The 23,905-nt window shown below is 43.7% G+C and overlaps 1 protein-coding gene across 1 annotated transcript; it reads left to right on the top strand.

Annotated features, from left to right (window-relative positions):
- Positions 1-1,162: 1,162 nt before the first annotated feature.
- Positions 1,163-17,705, top strand: LOC119400255 (serine-rich adhesin for platelets). Its single transcript, XM_037667266.2, has 12 exons — positions 1,163-1,207; positions 1,337-1,372; positions 3,097-3,292; positions 6,752-8,625; positions 9,475-9,513; positions 9,628-9,660; positions 11,027-11,126; positions 12,270-12,382; positions 14,180-14,227; positions 15,530-15,565; positions 16,702-16,867; positions 17,561-17,705. Exons 2-12 carry the CDS (start codon positions 1,337-1,339, stop codon positions 17,566-17,568), a joined length of 2,649 nt encoding a protein of 882 aa, XP_037523194.2. The 5' UTR covers positions 1,163-1,207; the 3' UTR covers positions 17,569-17,705.
- The last annotated feature ends 6,200 nt before the right edge of the window (positions 17,706-23,905 follow it).

Raw genomic sequence — 23,905 nt, 5'->3', positions numbered from 1 at the left:
ACACAGTATAGGGCACGAAGAAGCAGATGTGCGAACGAGAGTACATGAACACGAAGTGCTAGGGGATGAGTGATTTGTAGGAAAGGAGGCAGTCCTCACGTGCGTAAACTGCGCTTTACGATTGGTGGCACGCGGTCGTCCCATTGAAGACGCACTTTATTCTGACATTCGAATGGCACGTTAACATTTAGAGGGCCCCTAAAGTACCGCTACAAAGGACGAGGCGTCATTCTCTACCGGCGTTTCCCGTATATTCCGCAAAGTTCGTGATGCCACCACTCCTTTAGCGTGACGTCACGAGAAAATAGCCTCTCGAGTGACCCGTATACGGGAGATATCAGCCGTGAATTGTCTCCTATACCCTGGTCTTCCGTGCTGTCGCAAACCCTTTCTGCCTTGTCTCGCATGACTATCTTGCGCGATCGTCTATTTCACTTCGTTTTGCGCGTTTTTGACTGCGCAAGCGGAGATAACAGCGTGCCGCCGAAAAGCGAGAAATCCTGATAGGTTCAACGCTTAGTGGTGACATTGTCCACGTGTTTTATGACGAAATAAGTGACGGGGAGCAGGTAGCGCTTGTAGGAAGGGCAGTGGAGGCTAGAAAGAAACCACTATCTCGTCTCTTCACGCCACCCGGCTAGTCTCCTCTGGACCCCAATAAAGTTTGCATCATCATCATCATCATCATCATCATCATCTCGTCTCTTCAACTATGAGTTATTTAGGGGCCCTTTAAATCCGTGGGAAGGAAAGCCAAATGAAGTTATTAAATGATGAACAGGGGTACAGATAAAAACGAAAGTTGTTTTATTGATATATTTAACAGAACTGCAAATTGGGCTAGTTCATTAATATGTAACATTTTTTGTAAAAATATGAGTAAGTTATAGTCCGATAACTTATACTTAGGTTGACACAGGTAACTAAGGTAAGCTACACTAAATTGTAATTCAGAATTTTCAAATTGCGCAGGCTTGTAGGCGTTGCAGTTTTCATTGCAAGAATCGCCTGCGCGTCACAGGTTGACTTCCTTGCCCTACGACCGTGTTATGCGGCGATGCACATAATGTCTTGGGGTGAATGCATGCGAAAATGTTTTTGCCTGTAACACCCGTTTTTTGACACGTGATGCGCTGGCTCGTTTTACGTGTTATTGCAGTGCGCCGACAGATCCTCTCTTATCTGCTTCGAGGATGAACAACCTCAGGTAATGTCGCTTTTCTTGGTTAGTTACGCATTATACCAAGCATCTACCGGGTCCCGCTTTACTTGTTTTATGAATTCTGGATCTATTCCTGCGATTGAAGTTAATACCCGTTCTTCTCTCTTTCCTCAGATGAGAACGTTGAAGGCGCTCTTCGGAATGCTCACGGTAGGTACATGATGCCCTTGACATGTGTCACAAGCAAAGAATGTCTAGCACCGCTGTCACACGGTCAACTTCAGTCGGGATCTGGCCTCACCCGGATGGAATTTCGCGATCGTAATTGGCTCTCTTTACGAAAGCTGCGGAAGGAAACTAATTACTGTGGAGAAATTCGATCCTGATCGGGCTTGATCGCGATCAGCAAGCAGTGAACGGTGTGACACCGGCATAAGACACTTTCGGATGACTAGACACCATTTACACGCGCGTTCCGCGTTTAGCGGTACAAGCATCGAGCGACACTCTTGTTCCTGTTCCAAGTACTTCCGGTCGAGCACTTATTTCCTGTTTTCCGAATATTTAGAAAAAAATCTTCTAAAAAGTAAAACTGGCACGAAACCGATCGTTCTGGTTCAAGTGGAGAGTTATGTTAGATAAATATTATATAGGAGCATTTTACTTAAGATGCGGGGCAATTAACGCTCATGGCAATTCAGGAAAATTTATTGAATGAGTTCATTGGAAGAGCACATGGTTTTCTCGTGAGCAGTCTGGATCGTTGGGACACCTGGAGGAGCACATCTGAACCACGCGCTTCTTACTACGTGGCCTCCGAGATCCGCTTCGGCAGCGCGACGAAACGCAATGTTAACCCAGAGAATACACCAGGACACATGAAGTCCCACGTGCGAGTGCCACAACCTGCAACCTAAGTCCCTTTTTAGGGTCACCTCCAATTTTGTTTCAATGCGTAACAGTATCCGGCGAGTAGGCGTGAAAAATCCGTTGGTCACGTCAAAAAAAAAAGAGTATATTGTGAGAATTCCTGGGTCCATGGCCTAGGTCCATGGCCAACACTTGCTTTGAAAAAACGCGCACTATCAGTAATGAACACAGTTCTAGAAGCAATTGGCGTACTTGGAAATTATCTAGAAAACTTTGTAGGCTGATTTGGTGCATACAATCAGTCTAAAAGCACCCGTCCTGTGTCTGTCGTTCAACGTGAATGTCTGTCTGATTTTGCGCTTCAATGCTCACAAATAGCTATGCACCATCTCGCGGAATATCGAGCCTTGTTAAATTACGCGTATAATTTCACCTGACCGTGTCGTGTTATGTGTCGCGTCGTGTGCGAAATTATTCTTTTTCCCTGGGATTGGACTTTGCCAATTTAGGTGTTGTTACGTGACTGGGCATTGTGTATAATTTTAATATCTGGGGTTTAACGTCCCAAAACCACGATATGGTTATGAGGGACGCTTAGTGGAGGGCTCCGAAAATATCGACCGCCAGGCGTTCTTTAACGTGCACCTAAATCTAAGTACACGGGCCTCAAACATTTTCGCCTCCATCGAAAATGCCACCGCCGCGGCCGGGATTCGTTCCAGCAACATTCTGTGTATCACTTTCAACATATACTATGTTCGCGTGACTGCATTTTGTATGAACTACAGTGTTATGTGACTGGACTGTATTTTGTCTTGTTTTCCGTGTCGCTACGTGAATGGACCTGCATGAACTCACCCTAGGTGCTCTTTTATGAAATTCTGTTTTCATTACTGCGATTTCCGCGAATTCTATTACCTGTGAAAATGAGCAGCTGACACTACTTAAAAGCATTAACATCTCCTAAATAACACATACTTAAAAAAATGAGTTAATTTTGTTCTACATTCTTTCGTTGCTACTTTTGTGCGATCCTCTAAAGCGATACCTTTCAATCTGCGCAGTGTGTTTTCGAGGGCGCTCCTGCAAACGTGAGATCACGACTGGCACTCTCGCTGGCATGTCCGCTGATCCAACTGCTAAGACAAGCTCTGGGCCAGTTCACCCAGGTGATCACGTGGCCCATCTTCGCCGAACAGGTCCGCGACTCGGTCGAACAGCTGACCACTCTGCTGCTTCACTTGGCTAGCTGCGAGGACGGTGAGTCAAATGGCTTTCAATTGCAATTTCAATTTAAATGTTTATTAGGGGCGAAGCTCCTTAAAGCGGCACCCGTTCGTCCCTCGTAGTTGTCGTAGTCGTAGTGCGTAACCAGTCGTAACGCTAGTACCAGATCCTGACCTCCAAGGTGGTGCCGGTGGGAGATTTTTTCTGTGCGTTGTTGAACAATAAAAAATTCGCAGCGTGCGTGTTAACTAAAAGCCCAATTCTTCTGTCTCTCATTCCCCATTAGCAGCCATTGGCATGTTCCAGTAGGAAACGTTAGTAGAAGTAGAAGTGTAAGTGTTAGCTAAAAGCCTACTTCTTCTGTCTCTCATTCCCATTAGCAGCCATTGTTTACCTCCAAGGTAGTGCCTGGTGAGATTTCTCCTGTGCGTGATTAAACAATAAAAATTTTGTTCAAAACGCCGTTGACTGATGAAATAAACCAACGAAAGACGCCAGATGTTTTCTAAAAGCAAGACGAAAGAACACCAGATGTTTCTAAAGCAAAACGAAAAGACGCCAGCTGCTCAACGAAAGACGCCAGATGTTTTCTAAAGCAATGGTTTTCTAAACAATGAAAATTCACAGCGTACATGTAAAATAAAGTGAGCTGCAAGTCGTCATAACTCATCGAACCTTTAGTATACACGCGCCCGATCTCACGTCGTTGATGATGTACTGGGCAGAATTCACGGAAGATTCACGGTTTACCGATGAACCTCCGCAGCTTCGCCCACTCATCATCATTCACTCCGTGGATATGCTGTGATTTTTTTATTTCCGTAAGTATGGAGGAGCGCCTGAACAAAGAGTCGAATGGCACAGGGTCCCTTGTGCATTCGCCTAAGACAAATCGAAAGCGAAAGCCTTCTTCTTTTTTTCTTCTCATTCGATGTATTGATCCTCCTCTCTTTCCTTTCATCATTCCTTTCCCAGAACTGAATCTCTCAAATTGTGCCACATGTTTTCAGCATGCAGTGATTCTATAAGCTGAAATTACCTTTTTTCAACTTTATGCTAACTATTTCGACGCGTCGTGAGTGTTGTCTGTGGTGAGTCCTGGGACCCCGGTATAGTTCTTCTACCGTAAATGATGGGGTTAGGATAGCAAGACCTGCCTTGTTAGCTTAGCGCCTAAGGTGTTGTACTGCTAAGCTCGAGCACCAGGGTTCGATTGCCGACCATAGAGGCCGCACTTTGACGGAGGCGGAGCGCCAAAACACACCGTGTATTTTGATTTAGGTGCATATTCAAGAACCCCATGTGGACACAATGAATCCGGCTTCCTGCACTACGGCGTGCCCCATAAACATTTCCTGGTTTCGGTACGTAAAACCCTTGAAAGTAACTAACTAGACCACCAAGACGACGGCAATCAGCGCGAGAGTACGTAAGACGAGTGAGAGAATTGAAGAACAGGCGCATTATACAGATGGCCATACAGAAAAGAAGAAAGTAATCGACCACATATCCAAAAACTCACAGTGTCTTATGCATTAGCCTAAGACGACTCGAAGGCGAAAGCCATCTTTTTCCTCTCAGTCGACTCTATTGATACCCCTCTCCCCCTCCCCCCCTCCAAACCCTTTCTGCACCTCACGTGGTTTTGCACTGCCTCCAGGAGCGGCCCGCCTTTGACCAAGCGACGACGTCGAGCAATGACGTTATCATGTGTCATCATTATGACGTAATGATGACGTCACAGGGATACATCATTGATGGCGTCATGTTACATTGCGGTCATGTGACTTTTTTATGCCAACTGCACCTACACGTTCACTTGAATATCACGTGATCGATTTTTATTACGTAGTGGTTTTTTTTTTTCATCATTTGTCTTGACGCAGACGCCGGTTTCGCGATGTATCGTCAGGTATCGCCAAATCTGGAACACGCCACCGATGCCGGCGGTCAATTCTTGCGTATGACGATGCATCTATGGCTTTCGCGCTGAAAAAAAAAAGAGAAATGAAAGTGCTTAACTTCATGACGCGCGCTGACGTACGGACATATCTTCTTGTCCTCTGGTTATACTCCCCTGTGTAGCTTTCAGAGCGTGAGCTGGGACGAAATGCGAGAGAAAGCGCATAAAGCGTGCGGCAAATTCCTGTAACTTCACTCGTACTTGACCGATTCTAAACAAAATGGCGGCAGTCAGTTTGTGAGGCAATAAACTCTGATAATGAAGTCATACAACAATTATTTGGAAAAGTGTTGCACGGGCCCTTAAATGTGAGCCAACTGGAGTGTATTGCACGCTCACTTCAACAAAGCTTTGACTGCATGCCGTGGCCATAGGTTCGGGTGTTGCTTTAGCAGTCTAACTGTGGGTCGCTAAGCCACATCTGATTGTCTATTGACAAATGATTCTCTATTTCTTATAGGCAGCGGGACCACCCTGCGTACTCCATCACAGCAGTAGATCCTCGAATGACCGCACAGGCTAGAGACTTCTTCATCTTATAAGCAACTACTTAAGACCCCCTGCGATGAAATCACGAAGCCCTGTCAGTCTACTTGTCACGTGGCTACAACCTATCGTCGTATCGTCGTAGCACCTGCGAGACATCGATAAGACAGAATGTATGCAGTGTGTAGAAAGTACGAGATTATGCCATTAAAGAGGATATGAATTCAAAAAACAAGAATCATGTTGTCCAGAGTGAGCTCAATTTAGTTTATTTCAGAAGCTAATGATATTTTGTATGCGCAAGTAAGAATGTAAACCTTGAATATACCTCATAATATTTTGGGAAAGGTCCACGTCTGTATTCAGTATGTGAATGTGACTATAGTGCATCAGTTTCCACCAATTAAAGGTAACCAGTTCACAATTTTTTTCTTTGCGCTTTCCCACATATTTGCAGTTGTACATTTACAAGTTACACATACATTTACAAGTTCTACTATAATTTTAGTGTAGTGTGAGCACACCAGACCTTTTTTGGTGAGAATTTTCGAAGATAATAAGGTCAGTTAGATTAATTTACATGAATTTCCGCCGAAGCTATCAGAATAACACAAAAAACTATATATTCCAAAATTAATACAACGCAGCCTTCAGTTAAAATTAAAACTTGTGTAAACCATCGAGATTTCCCTGATACAAAATAACGTCAGTTATTATTTAAAATTCGTATATATATATATATATATATATATATATATATATATATATATATATATATATATATATATATATATATATATATATATATATATATATATATATATATATATATATATATATATATATATATATATATATATAAACAATATCGCGAAAGTTGTCGAGTTTATGATAAGAAACATTAATGTGGCTCACTTATAAGAAGAAATGCATTAATACGTTTCTCACTTTTGCTTTAACTTGCAGTAACTATGAAGTTTTAAAACAGCAACAATATCTCCAGTTTATGAACAACGCGTCCATTACTTTCTTCTTTTCCATAGATATGACTACCATACCAAGCAGCAGTGGAACCAGTATCGCTACGATGTTACCAAGTTTACCGTCATCGTCCAACTCCGCTACCTCAACTACGATTCCATCCACAAACGTTTCGTATACTACTCTAACTTCAACCAGGACATCCGGGAACACCGAAATAATGACGCCAGTTTCCCCTGAGGCAAGCACAACGAGCTCCAGTGCTACGACGCTAGCGAGCAACAGCACAGACATAACAAATTCTTCATCTTCTCGATTAACTAGCTATTCATCGAGCCAAAGTTCAGACACTCCTACGCTGAGTACTGAGCCAAGTAGAACAGCTTCACCTACGCAGTCAGTGAATTCCGAAACCACGACAACATCCGCGACAAACGATTCAAGTCGCCAGGAGAGCTTGTTGACTACAAATGAAAGAACGACCGTAACGGACTCGGGGTCTGTTAATTCTACTACGTCCCAAGAGGCCAACGTCAGCTTTAGTAACAGTACCACAACTGCTCCTACGAGAACATCGTCCTCTTCATTTGAACCAGACCAAGGTACGGCTTCACAAAGCTTCGGAACTTGGAATGCGAGTATCACGAACGCGAACGCGCAATCCAGCGTGGCTTCAACCTCTGGTAACGGCGCTTTCTCAACCACGAGTGACGTTACCACGAACACACCTGCTACGGTGTCCATCGATGGAACCACAAGCGCAGATCCTTCCTCAGAGGTCTCAAATTTGACTACAGAATCTTTTAATTCGACGATGACGGGAAGCTCCTCGGTAACTTTGTCAGATACTACATCGGTATCACTAATAACGTCATCACAAACGTCCTTATACGTAACGACATCATCAGTGACGCCATCATCATCGTTGTCTGCATCCGGTCAAACTTCAACGCTCGGTCCAAGCTCCGCCCCCGCAGAAGACGACGAACCGGGTACGCCAGCTAACGTCACTGCGTCCACAATTACAGCGTCCAATCAAACAGCAAGTGGCGTTTCTGTGACGTCTACGACCCAGACGCAAGACGGGACGATTACCACAATAAACGCAACCTCGTCGCGTAGTCCTTCGTCTGTTACATATCAAACCATATCTACCTCACTGTCAAGCACTGAACCTTCGTTTACAATGACGAACTCCTCAACGATTGGAGTCAGTGATGAGCCATCGAACGTGACTACCTCGGAAAATTTCCCGACGCCGAGCACCATGACGAGAAGTGTCAGTGTTTCAGACGTCAGCTTTACATCTGATGGAACTGCTACACGGAATGGAACGTCTGTCACGCAAACCAGTACAACGAGCGTTTCGGCTTGCGGAACGACAGTTTGTCAACAAGACGTAACAACAGGAAAGACGGGTGAAACAACAGAGTCCCAAAATAGCAGCAAGCCAACGAGGATGACTACAGTTTCCACGACGACAAACAAGCCCGCTGGTTCCACAGTTAGCGCAGCTTCCGACAGCTCTATGGTTACGTCACCGACTCAGGGTCAAAGCACGAGTCTCCCAACAACGAAGAGTAATTCTTCAAGCACTGACGTCACATCCGGTGGTCCAAGCTCCGGGCTGTCATCGACCACTTCCTCGAACGCGTTTAGTTCCGAAACTTTCAGTACTGCTACCGGGGAAAACTCGTTCACGAACTTGACTACTGTTATGACATCTGCTCGCAGCACGACCATGACGTCGTTCACGACCCCGTCATCCGTAACTGCGATTGCGAATGTTTCCACGACTGCCTCGGCGACGCAAGGTGGAAACGGAACACCGGAGGTGACGTCTATCTCAACGACTGCGACATCTGTCGACCCTACGACGGGATCACCGGCATCATGTGTCAACGTTACCCTGCCAAATCTCTTCGGCCTCGACACGGTAAATTGAGCTCTGTTCATCACAATAAAAAGCTGGGCGAGTGGGTTTTGATTCATGATGGGAAAAGCGGCGACTAAAACGGCACACAGGAAAGAAGGACACAGGACGACACGCTAGGAACACCACCTGCTCCAGGAAGAAATTTTTTCATGTGCTTGAAGCCGCAGAAGCTGCGGCATCGAGCACGTGAAACAATTTGTTGCTTGTACACGTGGTGTTGTTCATTGACTACACTTGTCGAGCGGGAAGAGAGAGAAAGGGCAAGTTAATTAGAAGACGGCAGAGAGGTCGGCTTGAGCTTGTGAGCTCTGGCCTGCTACTCTCCTGGGGAAACCCGGAAGGTGCCTGAACTTACGTCTTCGGGAGCACAACAGTTGTTTGGTTGTCAGGCCGTTTGCTCATCTGTCGTTGCACTGCAACAAGTGTGACGAAGTCATTTACAAGCCTCTTTTTGTGCAAACTACGACAATGTACAGGCGCAGGAGCTCTACACAAATGGCGATAGTCCAGGCGTTCTATTTCGAGCGGGAGGGGCAAAGTCACGTAAGTAATCCTTCGGCAGAAAGCATAGGTGGCCTTTCTAGGACGACATGTGAAGTGATTGGGCTTGGGGTTGGTGCGGGTTTCTGTCAGCACGTTTGGTTTATCGGGTTTAATTGCGTTAGAAATATATATTTTGCTGAATTAAACATGTTAGTTGCCAGAAGCACATCCTCCTCTGTCCTTCTATTCTGTGTACCGCTTCAGTCGCTCCTTTTCAAATCATGAGTTCTGTTATTCAGTTATCAGAAACTTTGAAAGTGCCGCAGTGCTTAAAAGGCAAGTTTTACTGTCAATTTTTTGTTCCAGTGCCTCGGACCCACTCTTGACTCTTGCACAACTGACAACGTGAGTTGTGGTATGCCTCTTCTTGGTATGAGTCGCATGTTGCACTTTCGTTTGTGACTGCTTCGAAAGCTTCACGAGTACATGGTAGCCAGTTTGTTTCATATTATTTCCTAGGATGCCTACGAGACCGCTGGAAACGTGGTGAGGGTAAGTAGCTCACTTTTGTTTCCAAAGACAAAAAGAAACGCTCAGCTTAGCATATTGCTTTAAAGCTTTAAAATATGAACTTTCATTCACTTTACACGGTGTGCCTTAAAACATTTCCCGTAATTTGCGCAATCGATAACCTGTAGATATTACGCCATGCAATGTGCACTATAGAAAAAAACCCATCGTGTAAAGAATGTAAAGTTGTGTAAAGTTTAAATGTTCCACATGAACGTTGTTTGCTTGCGTCTGCTTTTCGGCTCGACGTGTCTAAAATTCTGCAGTATTATAAAAGAATGCTCGCAGATCCTGCGGCCTTAGTTATTGTGCTTTTCAATTAATACAAACATTTATTCATATAAGCAACGCTCACAGATTTGAAAGAGTCATCAAATCGAGTTATGGTAACATTAAAGTCACCACGGTACCATTGTTGATGCGACTGGACTGAAAGAGCCAAAATCGCTTTAGTGATGAGCAGTCATTTTAAATTGGTTTGGTCAGCAAGGAGGCACATTCAAATGTGTACTGAACTCCTCAAGAAAAGAAAGGAACACATTGACATCTTGCAAACAAATGGAACGTGTTGAAACAAGAACCGTGCATGTGAGACTTGAAATTTGGCTAAGTCAAATGTATAAACAAGAACAAAGAGAGTAATTTAATTGAAGTTAAGATATAAGCAAGAGTGAATTCTCAAAAACCCATAATGCTTAATGCAAAACGTACTGACTTTAGGTTCACAGGCACAACAATATTTGTTCACATGCTGTGCAGTAATAGAAATGTAATGCATAGAAAATAAAGAAATCTCAAAACGCTGCCGAAATTACGTCGTCAGCTATCACATAGTTTAGTGCGAAACAAGTTGTGTGCATGCATAGCCTCTTGTAAATAAAGCGGTATATACGGAATCACTATCAGTCTACAGCCGCTCGTGCAAGTCCGCTGTCCTTAAAAAGTTTTGACAATGCATTCGTTGCTCAATTATTGATGGATTTTCAGGATTATATTCGCTTTTCGTCTCTCTCTTTCTATACTTTTCTTTCAATCTCACCCATCCCTTTCCCCTGTGCAGTGTAGCAAACCGGTTATTCTAAACTGGTTAACATCCCTGCCTTTCATTTCTCTCCTATTCTCCTTCCTTCCTTATCAGAAAATTTGAATTAAATCCGTCAGTTCAGCCTTATGCGTGCCTAAAGAAAACAGCAAAAAGAGGAAAAGCGGTTATTGCTTTTACCATGCTTATAATAATGCGTTCATCGTAAAATGAAAACGCATGCAATCTAGTGTTTCCGCGTGTGAAAAGGCTGCCTTCTGATCGTAGCGGGTGGCACTGAGTTATACCTTTTTTTTTTCATTTCAGTGTACCATTCGAGTGCTCAGCACGTCCATGAGCCTGCAGTGCGTACTTGCCGCAGTTAAAGATCTCATCATCGCGGCGTTCACGAGGTTCAGTACAGATGGTAAGGTTCGCAGCATTTGTAAGCGTAAGCACTAAGGATTTAATCGTATAATACCAAGGGCCGCATTCGCAATGCTGTGTCTTTAAGTGATCTGTCACTGGCCGAATGTCTTCGCCAATAACGCGAGCGGCACCAAGAATGGGCAGAATGTCTTCTTGTGAACAATTGTGCAGCGACAGATTTTTGCGTACACAGTCGCATCGTTTTTTGCACGCTAAGAATGCGCGCCTGTATGTTCGTATGTATACAACAAGAAAATGCACTAGGCCAGAACGTGTCGCAAGAGCACACGATATCAGTTGCTGAAATTCTAGAGATGAGCTGAGCCTCAGCAGCCGGTCATTGACATACAACACTTGCGAACGAGAAGATTTGCGCCTTCCACTCCATGAAGATAATCGTCTTTCGAATTTATCAGTGGCAAAAAAGTTGTGTCAACATTATTCTGACGTCATCAAATCATGCATGATAGTTTAACCCTATCCCCCAAGAAAATTGTATATAACAGCTTCATGCTACCGGCGCTTACCTTCTACGGAGTAGAAAGCAGGAGGTTTACAAAGAGCGTTCAACTTAAATTGAGGACGACGCAGCGAGCCATGGAAATGAGGCTGGTAGGTGTAACCTTAAGGGACAAGAAGAGAGCAGAGTGGGTCAGGCACGGGTGTTTGGACATCTTAGTCGAAATCCAGAAGAAGAAATGGGCTGGGCAGGGCTGTTTGTGAAGGAAAGATAACCCCTGGCCATTAAGAGTAACAGACTGGATTTTAAGAGAAGGCAAGCGCGCAAGGGAGAGGCTGAATGTTAGGCGGGCCGATGAGATTAAGAAGTTTGCGGGGATAACGTGGCTGTAGGAAGCACAGGACCGGGTTCATTGACGAAACATGAAAGATGCCTCCACTTAGCGAAAATAACCACAAGAGCTCACAGGACAGAGAACGAGACACCACGAAGCGGTTGTTCTCTCTTTCTGTGTCCTGTATGCTCTTGCTGTTACCTTTGCTAATCATGAATCACCAACTGGCCTCCACCCACACCCTTCTATGGTGCCTTGGCCCTGCAGTGGGCGCAGTCAGGCTGATGAGGAGGATGATGATGATGACAAAATCTTTGAAAGAAGTGTTACGTACAAACATATTGCAGATGACGACAGCCTTTCGAGCGTTCTCAGTTCCTTCACATGCAACAGTATGGCACTGGACGGGCTGTCCTGCAGCGGAAACTTGAGGTTGGCACTACCAAGAAGGTTTGCGCAGGTATGGCCAACAGTGAACTGGCAAGTGGAATCGTGGTATCCTTTGTTACACCCGGTCACCATCAACGTCCTCATTGTCATTACCATCATCACAACCATGTGTGAATTATGAGATATATATTAATCAGAGAAAGCGAAAAACATTAGTTCTGCCAAACAAGTCAAACATTGTTTTGCTTTGATCGCTTTCAATTCAATACAAGCCTGTTTCTTACCAGAGTGGAAAATATTCTAGATGGGCCTCTAGGCTAAAGCCGCAAAAAGCAGCTTGACGGGCCCAGGAGATCATTTACATGGCAACATATGGCAACCTACAAATGTTTATAAAAAGACACATACATAATTATACAGAATCTTATACAATCACACATTTGCAAAAATATACAAGTCCTTACGCAAGCAGCAGGACACATTTTTTAAAAGATACATTGAACTATAAGTATGCCCCTACACCGTTAAAAGTATCAATAGATAATTCCATATTTGGTAACAAAGAAGAAACTGTAATGTATGCAGCGCAGGTTAATATAAGCGTTTATGTTTATTTAGAATTTGACTGAAGCGGCTTGATTACTTCTCAATAATATGAAAGTCAAACTTATCTGTTCTTCAATTTTATAGCATAACTTCAGGGACAGCACGTTGGTTTTACTTCATTGCCATCTTAAAACGTACGAACCATTTTGGTGGGTAAAAAGATCATCAGCGCTTCCTAGGGGTAGCTTATCGCTTGTATAATATGCAGTGCAATCCTTTATTACTCGATAGAATCACTTCGACTTTATTGCGCCGTGCAGAAAATAAAGACGTCACATAGAGTAGCGTTAAAAACGTAATGGTGCAGTTGCCACTTCGTTATACGTCTTTGTTTTGCCTTTTCTGGCTTGCCATGCTTCGATTAAAAGTGTGCCTTTACTGTTACCGTATCGTCGTTAACTAAAGTAGCTTAGTATTCCTTATTGGTTACCCCCCAAAAACCATGACAACGTAGCCACATCAGAAACCACGACAGTGTAGCCACGTCTTGTGCTGGATTGTACTGGATTTTGCGTGTGCTGGATAGGTGCCTTTTACTGTGACTTTCCCATTGCCACGATTCTGTGTAACTCCTTGTAGCCTGTATCGCATTTATAATCACATGGTATTCATACTTATAATATGAAACACCGCTTGTTATGTGGTTCACGTCACTTGTAACTTGATAAGCTTTATTGAAGCCAATCTTAAGCTATAAAAGCATTCACCCCTGCTTTTTTAATAATGCGACGTTTTCTGGCTCACTTTAAAAATAAAGTTTTTATTTGGCGGTCCAAGCTAATTGGACATATAGATTGCAAAGCTGCTACAGTAGTGCTGAATATCGCAGTCTCCTTTCAAATTTTTATTTACGTCCTAGAGTCACTAATGCAGGTTCCAAGCAGTGTCGCAGAGTGATTTTGCTTACAATTAACATATTTGTTTCACAGACCAGTAACACTGTTAAAGATTAGGGCTTGAACAGTGATCCAACAAGAGATGCCGAGGGAGAACGACACACCTCGTTACATAACTGCTGATACCTTCAAGTCTCTATCATTCTGTGACTGTGTGTCCAATACGGCTTCAAGATAAGATTGTTATAATTGAGATTGCAGTTAGATTAGTTGAACGAAAATCCGAATGGAGCGACTGATAGGAGCTCAATAAACGCAAGAAGTGGCACTCTCTGAAGTGGGGAAACCAGTAAAAAAGATGAAAACAGATTGTAAAGAAATGTTTTGCTGTGTACACAGCTAGAGTGACTTGCATTTCTCTGCAGTGCGCGAACGGAAGCAACGAGGTCTGCAGGGGCCAGGAACCCGTTCAGGTGAGTAATATGGTTGCGATAACGCATTCGCGGAGATCGCCAAAAATCGGCAGCACCGTGAGCAAAAACAAAAGAGAAGCAGTTCCTGCAAACAATTTCCGCGCTATTTTAAAGTGGAACATTCATGTATATTGAGGCATTTTATCAACTGTAGTTGGGAAGAACTTTAGAAGGCAGCGGCATTTTCACCTCAATGACGCATTCACACAAGCCTGCACCGACTAATGACGTCAGCGAAGCAATGGTTGAAGTCATAAGCCGATGGGTGCGTGACAGCGCCTGATGCACACGACCGTGCACCAGAGAGTTTGCTTTCTCGACTGACGTTATGAGCCGCACTGCCGGTGACCCCGCCTCCGGAGAATATCGCTGAGTACATGAGCGGGACTATTTCTTTAGTCGCGAGGCAAACGGCTGCCGCGCTTGGGTTATCATGGCGAGACGTCTCCTGCCTTCTTTAAACGGCAACCGACTGTAGCGCCTTGGCGACGCCTACTCTAGCAAGCGGAACGTACGAGAATGCTACCAACATTTGCGAAACAGTAGCCCGTATCTAGTCCATATTAACCGACAGTTTCCAACGGTATCCAATGCTATCCAAGAGATAGCCAACGCTGGTAAATGCTATGTCATAGTTAAGCGATAGGCAGCGATGATAATTTTATATGAGTAAATACGACAACTTCACACATCGCGTTTTCGGCAAACTTACGCACTTGCAATCTTCTAGTAAGTAGTTATTGTTGATTGTGGTTTCATATGCAGTACTGTCGTTTGGCCAGTCAGAGAGAGAGAGAGAAACAACTTTATTGACGGCATAGCGAGGTCGTTGAATTTAGCTTGCCGGTGGTGCGAATGGTGGTGGCAAGTAGCTCGCCACGACCTTTTCGGCCCAGTTGATAACTTCTGTCTGAATACGTTGGTCATTTGCCAGTCAGAATGCGAAACACTGCTATGCATGTGGACATGGTATACAAAATGACAAGCACTGCAATAGGAACCTTAGACTCTACTAATTCTTTATACGCCACATATCGTAGATATAGAATGTACAAACTGCTTCTGATTAATTATTTCTTTTCTTATTCTTTTATTTTTTCTAGTTTTCCTTGTTTTGGTGTGTTTCTTCAATACTACTATCATGTAGAAGGGATAGCCGGCTCTTATGTAGCCTACCTTCCCATGCATTTTTTTTTCATATATAAATAAAAAAAAAACAACCTAATCGACAAGCGGGTTTACTGATGCATGCAGTGTCTTGCGTAAGCCTCGAGACATTAGCAATGCTCCGTTTCTTTGCAGGAATCCCTGGTGTCTTCCTTGTTGAACCAAGTTAAGGTAAGAATATACAGGTGTTCAAATGAGAAATCTTATCTATGTACGCAATAGAACATTACGAAGAAGGAGAGTTTGATTCGGCTTGTATCGCTTTTTCTTTATTCACAAAGATAAAAGATTATTTCCACCCCAGGGATCTTACGTCTGCATAGTGATTCTGATTCTTTTTCCTGAGTCTTTTATTTTTACGTCCTTTGTGCATTTTTTTCAGTATTATTATCATGATGCTGGGCTGGCCGCCTCTAACGTAGCCCACCTTCCCATGTTTTTTAATATATATAAATAAAAAAAAGATGTGGCGCAAAAATAGAGCTCCAGCTACTCCTCAGCCTTTCGATAGGGAGGACATTTATTTATTTATTTATTTATTTATTTATTTATTTATTTATTTATTTATTTATTTATTTATTTATTTATTTATTAATTTGTTTATATTTAGGCCCCTAGCCTGTTACAAAGGAAGTTGTAGCATGATAAGAGCAACTAATAGAATGCTTAATCAATTATATTAACATGTATTATGAATCATTAAAATAATAGTAATAATAATAAATTCGTAAACATTGGTTGTGTTCTGTAACCTACGTTTCGACAAGCCTTGTTTTAGTTTCGGTCTTGTTTTGAAACATAATAATCAATCAAACAATCAATCAACCAATTATTTATTTAACATGCCCAGGAACAACCGTAAGGTCTTCGTGCAGGCACACGCAAAATTAAACAATAAAAATAAACAATACAAAACAGAGAGACTTCAGAAACAACAAGAGCAAAAACGCGTAGACAAAGTGAAATGTACACAAAAGGGGAGTATAATAATAATAATAATAATAATAATAATAATAATAATAATATTAATAATAATAATAATAATAATAATAATAATAATAATAATAATAATAATAATAATAATAATAATAATAATAATAAAGCGTAAGTCATTCCTCTTTCCTCCATGATAAATATAAAACAGCGCTTAACACACGGGACAAAGGAAGAAGGGACACACACGTGTCAGTGACACACCTTTTTCATCCTTGGCTATATTTCCGCATTTTATAGTGAATGGGCCTACCGCTTGACCTAGTATTCTTTTTACGTGATTTCTACTAGAGGCTTTCCTGTGTCACATGCAGTGCATCCTTTTCACTATATTGGGTGACGCCCCTTCGAGCGTGCTCTCGGGAATTCTCTGCGAGGTGTCGTCAATCCTGGCCGAGAAGGTCCGCCAACTGCCCTACTACGGATTCCTGCGCAGATTGCTCAAGCCGGTCCTGAAACTTCTCAGGAGAATCGTTGGATGTGAGTGCGGTGCGCTACGTTGGGATATATGAAGAGCAAAATACTTTCTTTGTATAGAGTGCTGTGTGTGGCCACACAGAGCAAGATCAACAGTCACACGTGCCCTTACGCTTTTGCCTAAGACGACTCGATGACGAAAGCCACCTTCTTTTACTCTCAGTTGATTGTATTGATACCCCCCCTCCTTCCCCTCAGAAAGCTTTCTGCACCGAACGTGGTTTGGATTGCCTCTAGGATCGGCCCACCTTTGACCAAGCGACGATGATTTGTGATGACGTCATCATATGACGTCACGATTACGTCACTAATTGAAGACATCACGCGATGATAAATTTTTGCGCCACTCGTGTTCACGCCGACTATCACTTTTCGCGTTTGACGAGGCGCCTAAAACTTAGGTCTTAAAACAAGATCCAGGAAACAGCGATAACACAATATATGTGACGTCATCGTATGACATCGGTAGAGGAATCTCCAAAGGAGGGGAGGACCAATGAAATCGGCTGACAGCCTCACATTAATGCAAACAGCGTTGCTTTAAAGCATACGCTCAGTTAGTTATCTTTGCCTAAAGCGACTGCGAGTTTTATTTCTTTTTTAAACTAGCCTTGCCGCTTTACACGAGTGAGATATGTCGTGTTCATTTTGTTCGTTGTGCTCAGTCCCGTAATTTGTTCTTTTATTTTGTTGCAGGTGAGTGAATCAAAATCCGCATGGAATCGACGAGTATTTGTTCTCCATAAATTGTTTTCATGAGTGAAGACGGCCCCCTGCACAACCAAAAAAAAAAAAAAACTTTTTCTTGTGCCTCCACCTCATGCAGCAACATTAAACGTTACCTCCGTCCCAGTTTCATTCATAACAGAATCGCTTCAGCAGGTTGCCTACACGTATAGGAACAGCACATTATGTACATTTCTATGCTGAGTGTGTGAGAATAAGCCTGAGTTCAATATACACGCTTTATTGTTATCCACTGTGTGCATGCACCAGACCAATTAAGTTGATGTGGTTGTCTTTCTATATCTTGTATGTCCAAGACATGAGTTCCCGGGGTGATGGAAGCTTCATGTGATGATACATCGTTGAATAGGGAGTGTCACTGAAGCTAACATGTCGTCAAGAGGCCTCGTCTTCGTCAGAGCCGCAACTGCCATCCTCTGCAGCGTTATGCTGAGCGATTTATTACAACTTTCATATGACTGTCTACAAGCTCACTTCCTTTCATTAGCGAAGCCGCTGTAGCTAGTCGTAGCTTGTGTGGTGTCACCAGAAAAACTTCGCAAGTGGGTATGCGCAACAGGAATTGGGCAAGCCCCACTACCGTGCACTGCAGGTGGCAGCGTCAAACGAAAACGAACGCGTGAAGAAGAGATAAAGAAAGAGACAGAAAATCATGAAAAAGATAGAAAGATAACGAAAGCGATAGAAAGAAACCGGAAGAGAAAAATAGAGAGAAATAAATGGAATAAAGACATAAAAACATCAAAAGAAAGAAAAACATAGAAAGAACGAGAAAAAAAAGAGAAAACGAGAGAGAAAGAAAGAAAGCAATATAGAGAAAGAGGAAGAGAAAAATACTGAAAAATAAAGGGAATAAAGGCATAAAAAGCTACACACAAAAAACATGGAAAGAGAGGAAGAGAAAAAAGAAGCACACATGAAAAAAAGATAGAAAAAATAGAGAACAAGACAAAGAGAAAAGAAAGAGACAAGTAAAGAGAAAGAAATAAAGAGAGAGAAAGAAGCACATAGATAAAGAGAAAAAGACAGAAAGAAAGATAGAAAGACACAGAAAGATATGGAAAAAAACACACACGAAAAAGAGGTAGAAAGGAAAGAAGAGAAACAAAAATAGTAAGAGCCAGAAATAGAAAGAAATAGACGGAGAAAGAATGAAATAGAAAGAAAGCATATAAAGAAACAGATAAAAAAGAATACAAAAAAGAGACAGAAAGAGAAACTAAGAGGAGAAAAAAAAAAGAACTTGGAGGACGCTTAAGCTTCGCCTTCAAGAGTAGAACGCGATAGCTTAATCGGGCTCCGTGTGCATCGCCTTCTCAACTACTAGCCTGCCTTCGGTTCTTGGTCCGTGCCCCAACCGTGCCGTAGGGAAAAAAACGACTGTGCGCATAACATTGGTGGTTTCAAAGTATCCTAGAATCCCTACTGCAAGTACAGTTGCGAAGTGCCCACTACGCCATAATTTTTCTTTTTGCGTGTTGCCTTACGCGTCTGCAAGGCAACACGCGATCCTACGCAGCTGTTGACTTTATAGATGCTTTTGCTGTTTATGATGATTAAATATGTCTGAGCGCTTTGTAATGGGTGGGCCTTTAAAACACTCACTCATGACACCCCCAATTGACACGTTCTGACGCCTGGCGCGATTCTACCCTTCTGGCGCGCAATATTACATGCGTTGAGGAGTCTCTCTCCACTACATGACATTCACGTAGCTTTATTATTTTTTTTTTTGAAGCCGTTTCAAGAATTGCGTGGCTATGTGGTAGAACACCAGCTTGCCACGCGGACGGCCTGGGTCCGATTCTCACTCGAACCCGAAGTTTTTTTTATTATTTATTTTATATGCATCTTTCTCCCTTTTTCGGTCGCGTACAAGATCATGATTTTTCGCTCACAACTGACGACGCCGTCACCGACGCCGACAGCGGAATTTCTGCGAAGCGAGCTCTTTAACGCTATTGCGTTAAAATAACGAGAAACAAGGAAGTCCACCCAGGTGCACTCTTCCTTCAGGCTTGGCACCAATAGCGCGTAGCTGCCATAATGTTTACCGCGACAGCATTAAGAGCTCGTTTCGGAGAAATTCCGGTGCCGGTGTCGGTGACGGTGTCGTCAGTTGTGAGCGAAAAATCGTGATCTTGTTGCTGAATTCGGTTATGTCATCAGCAGAAAGAACTTGTTTGTCTGCCTGCAGGCACGCGCTCTCCCTCCTTTTACCTCATCGCATGGTGAGGAGAAGCGCTTGGCCAGAAGGAGAGACGAGCCAACGAACGGAGCGTAGCGAAGGAAAGAACAAAACGAGCGGGGGGCGCATTTTGATCATCAAATGCGTGAATCTCCGCTATTACGGCATCATTTCGAAAAATTCTCGGGGCACGTGCTCGTTTTACACTCGTACACAATTGCAACACCACAACTAAATTTCGACCTCTGGGTGGCTTAGGTACCCCTTAACAGTACTTCAAAGCTTCTTCTCGACCTTAACACTTCGTTTTCCCATTTTCGTGTTTAACACTTCCCATTGTCTAATCGCTTCAAATCAGGAATTTCAAGGAAACTTGAATACCTTTACCAGTGCACAATGACATGGGAAGCGAATGAAAGACACATACACCGCGAACCAAATCAATCAATCAATCAATCAATCAATCAATCAATCAATCAATCAATCAATCAATCAATCAATCAATCAATCAATCAATCAATCAATCAATCAATCAATTATACGATCGTGTATGAACGAACATAGTAACTTCTTCCTAGAAAGACAGAAAGCAACTGAAAAAATTTCGACGTGCGCAGCTTGGCAGCTCTCTGGCCCATTCTAGGATATAACGTTACCTCTTCAACCACGTCTCAAAGAGACGTGAAGGTGCATGAAAAAGATAGCCTGCCGCCAGTGGGAACGGAACCCATAACGACTGCGTTGCGCGGAGTTTGACAAGTGGCAGGTCGTGTGTTTCGTTTTCTTCCTCATTTAGTGAGGGTAAAGTTATGAACACGAGTATGCAGCCGCATGACGTCGGTGACATCACGGAAAGGATTGACAGGAGGACACAGTGGACGTATAGTTTTGAGGTTTTCGCTGGAGTTCTTGAAGGACGTTGCCACTGAGCAGGGGTGTAAACGGAATTTTTTTTCGGTGGGTTGGTCGGGCATCTTCAACTAATTTTCATGCGTGCTCGTGCGTGTGTTTCTATGTGTGCATGTATGCAAGATTGGAAGTTCATAATTTTCAAGCAAAAAGTGAAAATTTCCAGGGGGTGGCGCTCAACCCCCTCCCCGAGGCTACGCCAATTCTACTGACTGACCACGGAAAAGTGAAGGATTTCCGCGGAAAAGTGAAGGATCGTCGCCTCTCAGGCACACGCTGGAAAATATTTCGCAGAACTTTAGCATTTTTTATCTCTCATAGTCAAGCAACAATTGGAAATGAAAATAAGAACAAGCAAAACCTTTATGCTCACCATATATAGTAAAACTATCAGCAAAACTTGCCGTTAACTAACACTACTAGTCAGAGCTCTGCCTTCAGTGTTTCCGCTAGTGCTTTTACGGAGCTGTCGTACCGCGACCGAGTAAGTACGCCTCTCCACCATTGTTGTTTTCAAACTGTGCTCTGCGGCTCAGTGCCCATGCCCGGGGTCTTCAATGACAAATTATTGAATTGAACGTATGTGATTGCTCCACTGAACAGCGCAAACATTTGTCAGGTAATGCAGAATGAAATAGGCATGTTGGTCGTGCGTATTTTAATGAACCGCAGAGATATGGGCGTGACAGCACACGGGCGCCTCGGTGTGCTGGTCGTTGTTATTAAGAAGTGTCATTAAGTCGCTAGAGAGAGAGAGCGAGAGAACAAACAATTATTACCAGAAAAATTCCTCAGATCTATGGCGGGTGGGGTTCTCCGTCCAGGTCTCTAATAGCTATAGCGCCTCGCTGGGCCTGGTCTAATGTTGCCACTTGCTGCCCATGTCGTCGTATTCTTGTGTGTGTTGTTTTCACTAGCGGCAAAATGTCATACAGTCCGCAATGCCAACTAGGCCAAGAAGAGGTTCTCCTCAAGTATGTTGCCACTTTGCTTCCCAGGGCCTCTTCGAAGAGTCGCGCCTCTCGAGGAACATCGGTACGTTGTGTCATTGTTGTGTCAGTGTTGGTGTCGCTCCGCACCAGGGGAATTCGTCTCGGTATTCTGTAAGGTGTATCTTAGATAGTGTGTGTAAGTCGTGGTATGTGTTCGTCTGCAGTCGGGGCCATTCCCTGAACCGCCGTCTGTCCAGTTTCGGGTTAGGTGGTGCCATGGTGCGTCGTCCCACTCTCTATAGGCTTCGAGGATGTTCGCTCGGCTTATTGGCTGCCCGTAGTCGAGATGGTCAATTTGTCCAGGGTCACTCCCGTCGCAAGGTATGTGGTAGCGAGGGCGACACAGTCTCTTCTTTGGTTCTTTGTTATACCCGGGTATGCCCGTGTTAATTTGCTAGCGACTCCTGATGACATGATGACTATATGACGGTCAGTGGGACATACAGCAAGTTCTCCAAGCCCATCTAAATGTTTCCCTGTAGACTCTAAAATACCATGTAACGAACTTGCGCATGGGGTGGCCAAGTTTTCTTTTATTTTCCACTTTTGCTTACATTAATATCCGCTCCATTGAACTGGCAGGTCGCACGAGATGACCTAAAAAAGTTACACTCCGAGATCTATAACACCAGCATCTGTGAGGTCTGCCAGACAGACACTGCTACACTTAAGCATATGCTCTGGGAATGCGAGGCTCACTCCCAGTGTATTAATCCCGATTCTCTCTCGGCGAGGTGGGAAGCCGCTTTGCGCAGCTCCAAGCTCGCCGACCAACACTGGGCAGTCCAAGCAGGCCCGTGAAGCGGCGGAGAGGCAAGGCCTTGACGTCCCGATACGGGAGACCTGAGACCGGGCCATTAATCTGCCGGACAAGCACTAAAGTTTTTCCACCCATCCCGTGTTCTCAAACGAGCCATGACATGAAGTTCGCCCTCCACTCGAACGTGTTGATCACAACGCGACCACCCGACTAAAAATGACGTCGCGATTATAAAGCACTGCTTTCAATTATCGCTCATACGCTGTGATGGTTTCTGTTTAGGGCGGGCGCTGCCGTTGATAGTTTCGAGTCAAGGTGGAGAGAAACCTCGACTAATTCTAGCCTATGAGCTTGAGGTTGACGCTTGGGCTATGTATAGCGGGTTACAACATAAGAATAAGTATAAGTTACGCCCACAGGCGTCAGAGTCCCATCCAAGTGCATTTGGTGATTTCCATGACGTGAAGCACCTTTCGCGTACTTAAGGCGGATGATTTTCCTATGCGCATGTTCTAGCCGCTGGTTTTCGGTCGATAAACTTGAACTTTCTGGTAAATTTCAGCAAGTATTCCGACATCACTGTGGGGGGAAACGTAATATTCACGTCGGGACGACGAACTTTTTTTTACTAATAGGCGTAGTATTTACATTAGCAATAGAAAAGTACTAACAGACACAGCGAAAACCACCTGGCATTACTCTGTTACGTATATGAAGGACAAGCACGCCGCTGTCCTGGGGACGGAGCTTGTATTTATTTTGTGTAATCTATTGTAGTTTGTAACCTATGTAACCTATTGTAGTTTGTTCTGATTGCAGGAGGAGGGGAAACTCCGCAAATTTTAACAGCGAAGCTATTCTAGTGCTGTGCCTGACGACAGATGAGTGTCCGCTTTGCATGTCACAGCTCTGGTTTCTAGATACAGCCATAGATGGCGTAAGTGCCTCGGTCGCGGAGGAAGCGGTAGCTACAAAGTGAAACGGGCAGGGGCGGCTTAAATACGGCCTACAGTCGTCCCGCAAAAGCAGGTTCCCAGATACACTGATAGATGGCGTAGCTCTTTCGTTCGCAGACGAATCGTAAAGTCGTATTCACTTGCCAAAAACAACGGCTTTTTCCACTTTTTAGAAAACTCGATAATAGTGAGTCTGGAAACTTCAGAGGATCACAAACTGTCGCGTCAGTGGCTAAGCATGCGACACTGTTTATCTTGTAGTTGAAAAACTGACGCGCCACGTTTCATGCATTTCCGCATTACCTTCAGCTGTCGTCACACTCGACAACCAATGTCTAAAGAATAGCACAGGCTTCGTGGCCGCGTGTTCTGAAGTAAACAACGTTGATACGGAAGATATGACAGCTTCGGTGGCGGCCTGGCCTTGTAAAGAACTCGTTCTAAGTCAAGCGTGAAAAAAAAAAAACTTTTTTAAAAGAGAACCCCGGG

Source organism: Rhipicephalus sanguineus, chromosome 7 (assembly GCF_013339695.2).
Source record: "Rhipicephalus sanguineus isolate Rsan-2018 chromosome 7, BIME_Rsan_1.4, whole genome shotgun sequence".
In the NCBI taxonomy this organism is placed as follows: Eukaryota; Metazoa; Arthropoda; class Arachnida; order Ixodida; family Ixodidae; genus Rhipicephalus; species Rhipicephalus sanguineus.
This window is presented reverse-complemented; position numbering and strand designations above follow the sequence as displayed.